At 44.4% G+C, this 11,798-nt stretch overlaps 1 protein-coding gene across 5 annotated transcripts in view; it reads right to left on the bottom strand.

Moving 5' to 3' along the window:
* Positions 1-11,798, bottom strand: part of kank1a (KN motif and ankyrin repeat domains 1a) — a 38,482-nt gene that overhangs the window by 9,122 nt on the left and 17,562 nt on the right. For 3 of the 5 annotated variants that reach the window (XM_028413563.1, XM_028413566.1, XM_028413565.1), the window contains exon 2: positions 6,054-6,183. In XM_028413563.1, coding sequence (XP_028269364.1) covers positions 6,054-6,090 — 37 coding nt within the window. In that variant the 5' untranslated portion in view covers positions 6,091-6,183. Of the gene's footprint in view, positions 1-6,053; positions 6,184-8,419; positions 8,467-9,222; positions 9,312-10,215; positions 10,234-11,798 lie in introns of those variants that run through there. The other 2 variants (XM_028413564.1, XM_028413568.1) reach the window with 2 other exon arrangements.

Here is an 11,798-nt window from a genome sequence, read left to right as displayed (position 1 = left end):
ACATGGACCAGAAAAGTGCCCATTTTGAGCCAAACAGAACTAAACCATCAAGCTACAGATCAATAAAAGCTGCTTAAAGTCCAAACTCCACAGAAACGCTGTTACGTTCACACTGTTGGCTAAAAACAGCGTCTTGTTCTTGGTATGCCTGGAACTCTCACTGACTAAAGCAAACACAGGCTGGAAATAAACAGCCACGCTCTTCCTTTCCAGTGCTCACAGCTCCGGCTACTTCTCCCCCACCCGTCAATCCTCTCCATTCAGCTAAAACAGAGGAGGGAATTACAAGGCTGAGCCTGCTGCTAGCAGCTCACTGCCCTGCTGTTCCACTCACCTCAGACCAGCAGCTTCTTCACTCCTCCTCACACTGAGATCTCAGAGCTGCCGTTTCTCCTCACTCTCTGCACTCTTTCTCAATCCTCTCTCCATGAGGAGGAGGAGGGGGAGAAAAAAAAAGTTCCACTATTGGTGTAAACTACATGCAGCACGGCTCTGGCGCACTATTGGACAGCTGCTTCCTCCAATCCTGTGAGGCTCTGAGCCGGGCGCTTCCCTGTCCAAATAAGAGTCCTGTTCTTCAGAGGAGGGGAGGTGGACTCACAATAACAGTCTGTTCTTCAGACTAACAGCTCGGCTAATGTTCATGTCAAACATTCAAACCTTTATATATACACACACACTGTTTTTAAATAGAGTCAGGCAAACGCCAGAGCCGTGTTAGAACCAGTGTGTGTCTTACACCTTTGACCTTTATATTATATTTTATAGTTTTAATTATTTGCATTTTATACATAAACTTTAAGCCAGTGTTTTCAAATTAATCAACAGACAAACTGAAAGCTTTACCAGAAGGCTTTAAGGAAAGGACAAAAAAATAAGTGGTTAAAGTGTTTTATGGAAATATATTTCCAACATATTAAAAATAAAATTCGATTTTTTTGTCTCACATTAAACAGACTTCTCTTTGTTTTCTGCTGCTCTGCCCTGAAAAAGAAAACAGGACGAGCCTTTCTGGTATAAATAATCTCTGCGAGGCTGCACAGTCACCGTGTTGTGCTGGCTGCTTTGGAAGGACTTCCCTCATGGCACGAGCGCTGACACACACACACACACATACAGACACACACGCAGGAGTGACAGGCAGCCCTGTGGTACCGCAGAGACCCTGAACAGCTGAGCGATGACCTCATCAACACGGGACAACTGAAGGGGTCACATGCTGCAGTGACACTGATGAGAACCCAGGAGTCAGCTCCAGTTATGGGCAGCTGTTACATTGTCAATTGGACAGGGATTACACAGCAGTTACACAACGATACAGCGGGATGTCATCTTCAACAAACATCCGGCCTGAAACTGGACTGTTTGCACAACCAGTTTTTTTAATGGATGGAGGGAAAGTTTTCCCAAATTGTATGTGTTGAAAGATTCAGCAAAGATTCTCAGCTTCCCCGCTCTCTCTGCAAGTGTGTAAAAACCTTCTCAGATGTGCACAGAGTAGATGTTTTTTTCATTTTCTTGTGACTTTTCCTTTAAAACAAAAAGCATGCTTTGCATAAACATTCAATGTTTCTCTGAAGCTGCACCAACTCCTCTCATTCAATACCTTCACACTCTCTCCCGTGTTTGCTCTTAAAATATTATGAAGGCCAAACTTGGTCCTTGATGTTCAAAAATAAAAAAAAAAATACACAAGCCAGACTCTGCTTATTTTGCACTGGCAGTGTAAAAGGTTAAATTTAGAGCTGACAAAAGCCTTTTAACATCCACAGCGCCCTCACAGACTGGATAAATGAGGCTCCGGGTCTAAATCTGTCTGCCGGCTGTTTGTTATCCAACCAGAGAACAAAAAGTCTTGCACCGATTCACCCTTAAAGAACACAAAATGACTCCTTTGATTGAAGCTAAATGATCACATCAACCCAGGTGTAGCTAACAGGGTGACTAATACCACACTGGTTGGTGATTGTCTTCTGGTTTTTAGTGTAAACAGGCAGTTTACACCTCCTGTTTACAGATTAGATGCCATTAACACTGTTCTCTGCATGGGACAACTGTTTTTCTTTAAGATACTGTTTCTTCATAAACTCATCAAAAACAGAAGGTTACAGACGTAGAGCCAAGCATGATGCAAGCGCCTGGGTGGAGAGGTCTCCAGTGGCCTGACACAGACACACAAGACACACACACACAAAAGTTGTCATGTCATCATTTCAGAGGGCATTTTGTTGACCTACATTTTGTGTTGTGAGACTCATGAGCACATGAGTAATTCATGCACACACAGAGGTCCTTTTCCCCCCATACAACCAGCCTGGTATTTCCTGGCTCTGCCTCATGTGAGACCTAATTGCTGAGAAGAAAAGCGGAGCGAGCCTTCGATCAGCACCTAAGACTGCAGCAGAACAATAAGAAACAACATGAAAGCTGCACACACACAGAGAGAGAGAGAGAGAGAGGCTGGGCAGAGTCATGCTGGTCTATCAGGTCCTTCTAGAAACTCACAGGGCCGTAACCAGGCGCTGCTGCCAAATTCAACAACGCAGCGCTGTACATGATGATGCAGACGGGAGGAAATGTTTCATGGCTTCCTCTGCAAACTCTGCCACTCTCGGTCTTTTCTCATAGATGGTCAAGAAAAACAGAGTGTGTGCAGGCTGGTTCATTTTCAGCCAAGGAAAAGCTGAAGAATTCATATTGATCTATGGACATTAGTTCCACTCTATATCATGACTAGTTGAACTTCTGTCTGGCAGCTTGTTTAGCTAGCATGCCATGTTAAACTGCCAGTGAGTCACTCCGATTGGCTGTTCAGCTTAGCGATGCAGTGCATGAAGCCAGTCGTTTTATAGTGAGTGACATTGGTAATGGTAATGTTGAGCAAATGGTGCTTTGTTTGCAGCTTGTGTCGTGTTCTGTTTCGCCTTTATGAATGCAGAGTGCTGCCCCCTGCTGGTAAGGAGAGTTACTTCTGTGGAGAATTCTCTGCTAGCAGGTCATAGGCTGTGTTCAAAATCACTCCCTAATCACTATATATGGCCCTATATAGTGCCTTTGCCATTTTGTAGTGCTGTCCGAAATCTGAGAAATTATAGACCCCATATAGGGCCCTCGATGTATCCCACAATGCATCTTGAAAAGTAGTGTCCATCCGATGGTCACTACTTTTAGCGATATGTCCCATCATGCATTGCGCAGACTGGCGAAAGGAACGGGAACGGAAGTTACGTCACCTGTGTTACAAATATAATGATGGTTTAAAGAATGTAGCATGACCGGCTGTGTTTGTTTTATTCATGTTTTGCCATAAAACCTTTATTAGTCTGTAAAGGCACAAATTATAACTGCTAACAACAGAGATTGTTTAGCCGGCAGAGATCGGCTCGTTTAATTTGCGACAGCAATGACGTCATTAACAGCGACCGAAAATCACGGAGGTAGTGTCCGAAATGTCCAAAAATGCTTTCACAATGAGTTCACTATATGCTGCCGCCCTACATTGAACTCCCCATATGGGGAGTAGGGAGTGAGTGATTTCGAACACAGCCATAGACTCCGAGTTCAAGAGAACTTCTTAGGCAGATGCCATGCTGCCATGATTACAAGGGTAAGAGCTACATGTTATCATGATAACATCTGATATGAGCTGGGCCTAATGGGAGTCTTCGGGATGTGGATTTAGTTCTTCGACAGGAGCATTCTTAAAGCTAAGCTAAGCTAACTTCGTGTTTCACACAAGCTGCACACAGCTGCAGCATTCATCCTGCATCTGTGCACACTGTTCTCACAATTCCGCCTCACTGCCGAGGCTGACTTCACACAACAACAATTAAGTGATCAACACAAAGTGGGACACAGTCACACTTCACACATCACCACTGCTGTATACAGGCAGTAAATGTCCGGAGGAGACAGCACCAGTGAATAAAACAATTATCCTGTTTAGTTTACAAAGACACAGCGCCCCTGCCCCCTTTGGCACACATTACTATAACCACGCAGGACACACACACAATAGGAAAGTGACTGAACGGTGCCATGGGGCTGTTTCAAAAGCCAGCTGGGGTGAGTACGGCTGCAGAGACAACACTGCTTCACTGGGTTTAAATGAACGACGGGGGGGGTTGTACTTTATAATCATGTTAAATGTTAAACAGTGATCATTTTTTAAATATCCTGAACACCACAAAAATCAGTACAGGCTTTTTACTCTCCTCCTGCAGTGAACATTTTTTGGAATAGTATTTTAGGATTATGGCATCGGCCCTGCAGCTGGATGTGGAGAATAACACTCCAGCTGAGGTTTTATTGAAAAATGTGCCTGTTGCTCAACGCGCTGAGGCGTCCCACATCCCACATTTGGCTGTTATTCCATCTCAGCGAAGCCTCAACTGCACAGCCTGGCCAAAAACCTCAGAAAGCCAGCAGCATTGTCATGTGTGGCGGCTCCAAAATCCACTTATTGTGTCTGAAACGGGCATAAATACAATAACGACACCTCTTCTGTGCTTATCTGTTTGTTTGAAACATTCTGCCATTATTTGCTGCTGCTGTGTGCATCACATTTGTAACATTAATCTCCACATCCAGCAGTTATAGACCTACATGCACATTCACCGATTTTTATGGACATCTTTTAAATCTAAGCACATTAGCCACTCAGTGTTTGCTCCAGTTTTGGTCTCTCCCAACTCCTGAGAAAAAACAAACTGGCCGTTAAAAGCTCCCACTGCTGCAGCTGAAGATGACAACTCATTACACTACATGTCTGCACTTTTAAAGACACAAACATGAAGGTTTAAATGCACATAAACATTTTCTCTGAAGTCCTCATAAGAATAAACTGGACTTTCTCTGTCTCAGCTTTACAAAGGTCCACGCAGAAGCAAGTCCACACACAGCTGGTGTCCAGGGTTGCAGTGTTAGTGCAGCACAGCTTTCCTCAGCATAGTTCACATTCTGTACGAAAGGACGGCAAAACACCTTCAATCTGCAGGTCCTTCTCGACAACAACAAAGAGAAGCATCATCTGAGAGATGAGGCGTGCATGCTGGTGGCAGATTGATGCTCAGGATGGTGTTCAGGCGTCCTGAAAGCATCTGTCCTGCGTGCTGTGCATTCCTGGAGGGATTTGAAAAGTAAGAAGCTTCACTCTCTCTCCCGTTAGCCCACACAGGAATGCGAGCCATCTGCAGGTGTGTGTTCAGACCAGTGCCTCGGCTGACAGCAATTATTTCACACTGAAGCGTGGAAATCTGCTCTACATGTGCGCCCTGGTGAAGGGGAGCAGAGCTGACAGCCTACACAGGAGCTGCTCACTAGCTGGACAAAAACTGTTGATGGTGATCATGGCTGTGATTTCCATGAACACACTGAAAGATGTAACGAGAACCAGAAACCAGTTATTGTTTCTTCTGATAAAAACACAACTACAAAAACTACCGACTATCACGACTTAAAAGGATCTTTCTGCTGACCAGGTTTGTGTCCCTACAATGTCTGTAGTCTGTAAATAACCCTCTCTTCATGCTACCAGCAAAGGTCAGGACTCTACGGCTCCTTCTTCTTCAGAGTTTCTGGGCTACTTTGAGAAGCAGATTACAGAAGGTACACATCTCTGACTCTGATCCAGGTCTTTATCTGTTGGAGTTTAGACTCACTTTAATGTCTCTAAGGAGTCAGAGCAACAACCACAGAAATTCCTGGTGTTAAAGTTTTGAACCTTTTTTCACCCTCCTACACTAAAAAAAGTGGCAAAACACCCTCTTAAATGTGTAGCCACTGTGTGTAAACAGCTAAAATTACAACCTTGCAAATCATGGTGCTGAGCCAGAAAAAGATGAGTTAAATATACCTGTGTGACATACGCCTGAAACTGGACACCTAATCCAACTTTAGGCTCATTGTAAATCCAGCTAAGTTTGTATTAGGCCAGGATGAGCACACGTCGGGCAGCTATTTGACAGACTTTACCTACAAACTACAACACAACTGATGATTCAGACAAAGACAAAAGACACAGCATCACAAACAATCAGATGACGGGGGTTTACCTGGGCCGGTGCCGTTCACGTGCATGGTTTGAGCCATGGCTGCAGCTGCGTGCTCTCAGTCCCACAACAAGACTCCCTGCAGTCATGCAACTGCCATGCATCAAGTCCAGATTACCATGCAACCTGCAGACTGGGACACAAAGGAAACATTTACTCAGGTTAGTGAGGCAGAGAGGTAAGCAGCAAACATTAGACTATCATCTCTGTCGAGTCTGACCGAGAACAGAAAAGGTCTCTCCTTTGTGGGGGATCACTTAATGTGTTCACAGGTGTGTGTGCATCTGACATTTGTGAGCACAGAGCTCCGGTCTGTGAAGGCCTGGTCAATGGAAACATTATGATCACGAACAAAAGAGCTGTTCTTTTCTTGTAAAAGGGGAAAAAGTTGAACCACAGAGGCCACAGACACGACCGCTCTGTAAAATCTGGGGGAGCAGATCCTCTGTTGTCTTCATCACTGGACTCCAGAGTGAGTTCAGCCCCCTAGTGGTCATGGGTCTTAAAGGAACTCATTCAGGTCTATCGAAAAGCATCCTGTGTACTGTTTATTATCAGTGTTACACTGAGAGCCTCCAGACCCGTTTGAACCATTAGTTGGTTTAAGAATTGTCAAAGACAGGAATAATCTATGTGGTCAGAATGCTGGGTCCAGGTCAAACCAGCTCCATGACCACGTCCTCCACGAAGAATTCATATTGATGCCATCGAAAAGGGTATTTGCAACCGTTTAGTCGGACTAACCGCTACTGAAAATCGTTCATTCCTCCAGTTATTATATTCCTCATTGCATGAGGTTATTCCTCTATGGTTGGGTACTCATGTATTTATTTTATTTGGCATGTTGTGACTGTGTGTAACTGACTGACTCTTCTTTTACTATCCAAGGCCACTTATTTAAGGCTGTTCCATACTCCACGAGAACAGAGAACTCGCTCCACGGGTGGTGGTTTCGGCACGGAGGTACCTCCGCGAGACGTGTGTGTGCAGAACTCCTCATACGGCCCTCCTACGCAGCGCACGTCACACACAAAAGGTTGACAATGCAATTGTATTGTAAATTGTGAGCACGTGGTTACCTGGCCTAACGATCTGATAATGTTCAGGGAAGAGGGCGCACAGCTGACAATAGATAGAAGATCAGTGTAGCTGACTGTAGCAGACCTCTGGTCTGTGTGAGTTTAATTCTGTGAACGTGCGGATGACTGTCTGCAATAATACATCCCGTCTCCCGGTGTTTAATGTGCGCGAGCCGCTGTAACACCGTGATCAATACTGGGATTAGTTTTTATCGCCACCTTGTGGACAGACGCTCTCCTCTGTGCGCCGTGTTTCTCCTTCCAGGAGGAGCTGTTTGCCAGCTGCTCATCTAAACTGTCCATCGTTGTTGTACTTCCTCCTGTCTGTGTGTTCTGCATCTGAAGAAGCTCTTTCGCTTCACCACATTCATCACGCCCACGATAAATTCCGACCAATCACAGCATGGTTGATGCACAGCCTTGATTTTATTGGTTGTGGCGCCATTCTCCCACTACTCCAGGTAGTAGCTGGCAGACACGTCACCGGTAATATCACGTGACTTCTGAAGAAGACTGCAGGAAGCAGTCGAAACATGTAAAGGTAAAAACACAAAACACTGGTCTGATCGAAAGGAATACTCTTATAGCTCTTTAATTCTTGTTAAATCTTAAGTATTTCCATTCTATTGTGTTCTTGCTGCTGTAACTTCAGTCAGTCATTTAGAGAAAGAAGAGACAGCACACTGCACAAACATCTGTAACCTCCATACAACCCCACAAACACCAGCAGCTCTCGGCTGTGTTTCATCCACTTAATATATCTCAAAGGTCATTCTGTCAGTAGCCACTCTGCAGATGAGCTTTCACATGTAAATCCTTGTTTACAGTAAGAACCAAAATAAAGCAGCGCAGCTATGTCATTAGGCTGCTGTTTGTGATACTCGACTGTCTGTCAACCCGCAGAACTTTTATAGCATGGTGCCCTGCTCCCTCACCCAAATAGACCTCAGTCCTTCCTTCAGAATTAAAACTGGCAGCATGTCAAATGAAATTATTTTAAACAGGAAGAAGCGCAGTCCTTTCAAAACAAAAGTCAATGAGTTAATGTCCAAGCACAAGCCGTTTGTGGTTTCTGGATCACTGAGGGCTTCCTCTGATAACAACACTGACACAGAGAGAAAAATCACACACAATGTTTCATGCAGTTCCCACACACACACACACACACACACACACACAGATTTTAAACCATTTAGGGAAAAAGTGAGTAATTCAACCCGAACTGAAGGACACGCTCCTTTGGCTCACTGCATGCAAACAAACGATGAATGAAAGACACATCAGACTGACCAAACATCTCCCAGGTTTCCTGTTCCATGAGCTGCCTGAGTGCAAACCTGCAGGAAGGAGCAGGAAATCCTCAGACACAACAAGCATGGAGGGAAAAAACTATCACAAATTAGATAATAGATTCCATCAGTCGTGGTTTGTGAGACTAAAGACTTTTCTTAGGGTCATCATTTACATTCATACTGAATATTCCACCGAAAAGGAATAAAAATGTTTTAATTCTCTGATGAATTTGCTGATTATTAAGATAAAATAAATATCCCCACAGAGGGGAAATGTGCAATATTAACTCACATAAAACTTTATTGGTAGAATGTTTGTTGCTGTAACAACTAAACTTCCCCTTGGGGATCAATACAGTGTTATCTTTTATCACTTGTCTTATCTGTAATGGCTTTAGCACACTCAGGCCCTGAGTGGTTTCCCCTCAGACATTACTGTGCCGTTATTTTTTTTTTTTTTTAAATACTGTGAGTTAGAACCTGAGCTGTATTTTAGATTTTAAAGGCCTGTGCGGCACCAAAAGGCACCAAAACATCTAGTCAATTATCAACAGACAGTTTATAAAGTCAGCCTTCAACATGCCTACCAGGAGCAAACTGAGAACCACGTCAAAATCAGAATCTTTATCTCATTTCTGCACCTTTCTGCACGGACAGTGTGACCCCGATAAACACGTTTACTGTTAAAGTGCTGCCGGTCAAGGCCAGAGGTCGATTCCCCAGTGCAGCAAGCAGGAGGTCACACTGTTACATATTAACATGTCATCACAAACAACACACAGACCAGCTCGTGTAGCTTACCTGTATCTCTCATTCTAACTTCCTGCCACAGCATGCAGGTAAAAAAACACGACTGAGCCCGACGGCGAGCTTCTAACCCAGCAGCCCTCTGAGCGGGCAGGAGGGATACGTTTCACGGCTAAGATTAGACGACTTCCTCAGATGACAGCCAAACGATCTGTGTCCTATAAGAGGAAACAGGACTTTAAGGCCCTTTGGGCACAAGTGACCCCTCCGCTGGGCCTCCAGGTGAAACGCATGACGCGCTAATGTGGTTAACAACCTCCCTCAGCTGAATTACAGCTAATGAGACACACTGCACAGCGGTGGTGGAAAGGCTTTTTCCATCAGTGGAATTTGACTTCAGGCCTAAAGGTGAAGACTGAAGGTAAACACGCCTCACACACCAGAGTTCACAATATCTTTCAGAATCAGAAATGCCTCCAAGACCTCTTAAAAGGCAGGCTCAATCTGTTACCCGATTGTTCTGTGGCTGACTCAGAAATTTCAGGCCAAGGAAAATATACACAGTGACAGATGAAGAGAAGAAAAACAGCAGGAGCATAAACATAAAACAAACAGCACTTCTCAGTAGTTGTGTGTCGCAGAAACTGGGTTTTCTTGTGAATGTGAATTCACTGCACTTCTACATTCTGGTGGCTGTTTATCCTTCTGAATCTGCATCAACAATCCAGTGATGTAACAAAAAAAACAGACCGAAACATTATGAAATGCTGTGTAAAACCATACTTTCAGTCCACTCCCAAGAACACGCACCTGTCTGTGAGGTTGTAGTGCAGTTCAGTGTCAATCCAAACAGGTGGAAAGAAGCGCAGCGAGAATCAACCACTGTCCCACGGTCCTTATATAAATGCTTAACCACTAAAACATCAGAGTATTGTTTTGAATTCTGCTCTCTGGTGTCTTACACAAACAGGACAGACCTAACCATTAAGCTGCCCTCTCAGAGGAATCCAAAGCTTCTTCATATGACTAAAGAGAAAACAAACTCACCGTCATTTACTCCACTATGAATAGAACAAACACACTGATCCAAGCAGAGCTCACCGGCTTTACACCGCTTGACAAGAAAAATAAAATACAACAAAAAAAAAAAAATAACAGAGGGAGTGACATTAGCCAAAACCAGAACAACGTGTTTGGTTACTGCTCAGCTGTTACACAGACATGAAGCCGTCAGCCTGCAGTGGTATGACAGGAGCCGCAGGTGTGTATGTGATTTACAGTGACTCCGGTCAGGTTCCTCCTTACATGAAGGAGGTGTGTGTGTGTGTTCATAAGACACCTGACTGAATGATTTATTGGGATATGAGACACTGTGAAGACAAACAAAAACAGATGCAAAGACACGCTGGTTTCAACAGTCATAGATCATCATCCTATTTATACAAATATTCAAATGTCTAAAGAGGATTACAGAGTAGATACAGACGTGTTCTGATTTAGTATTTGCTTTGTTAAAAAATGTAATATTTGATCACAATCATTTAGACAATCCAAAGATCTAAAAAAATCTGCTCAGGTCTGCACAGCCAGGACGGCCTGACTGACCCAGCAGTCACATGAAAAACATTAAGGGAGTATTTGGCCGACCTACAGGCTTTCTGTGAATGAGTAAACTAGCTGGCAGAGGGTATAAAAATAGTTAAATATCTAAAGCATCTGCACAAGATGTGTCCGCATTCATGCAGACTGAAATGCCACGCGGTGTGTTTGCACCCATATAAAGCCACTAACTTGAGAAAATGGGCAGGATGTGGTGCCACATTTCAGGTTTTGTGACTCATGTGTCAATAGTAAACATTGTGCGAAGTTGAGAGGAGGCTGTGAGGGATTCGAGCCTGCTGCGCTGAATATTCAACAAGGCTGTTTTTCCCCTAATAAAAGCAGCTTTAATGCAGGGAAAAAGCCTCCAGAGAAACTGGGATGTTTTGATCCAGAATGTCGGAAAGCAGCATAAACTGTGTGTCGCAGCATGCGCAGCAGATTATCCTCCGGGGTTAATTGTCTCTGGGAGGATAGAAAAACTTGGTAAGAACTAAATATAACTGCATGTTTGTGTGCTGGCAGGAACATGCCAGCGCTAATGCGTACATGCATGTGTGTGAATGTGAATAATTGCAGAACAAGCAGCGGCTACTTGTCGTCCCAGCTCTGCATCTGGCCCTCATTAAGAAATGCCTTTGAAACTTTGGAGGAGAAGCTGCTGGGCCGACTGTGGAGAAGACGGGGCCAGGTAGGGAAGCCAGACGCCTCAGCTCGCAGGGTCCCTCACCGTCTTAGCAGCGTGAGCCGCAGCACTGACCCCGGCCTGTCCGGCGGCTTGTTTCCCTTTGAAGCCCTGCAGGGAGAGCCTGCCCCCAAAGCCTTTCAATTATCCCGACAAGGAGGGACAAACTTACAGGAATGACAGGACTGTGTGTGCTACTTTATGAGTCTGGTGTCAGGAGGGTGGAGGAAAAGAAAACACTTGGACAAACATGTGGACAAAAGCAAAGACTTCCTGTCTTCAGGGAAGATCAGGAAGCTTTTCCAGCAGCACAATATTGAACTGTTTTTTTTTTTTTACAACTAAG

Source organism: Parambassis ranga, chromosome 9 (assembly GCF_900634625.1).
Source record: "Parambassis ranga chromosome 9, fParRan2.1, whole genome shotgun sequence".
Lineage (NCBI taxonomy): Eukaryota > Metazoa > Chordata > Actinopteri > Ambassidae > Parambassis > Parambassis ranga.
This window is presented reverse-complemented; position numbering and strand designations above follow the sequence as displayed.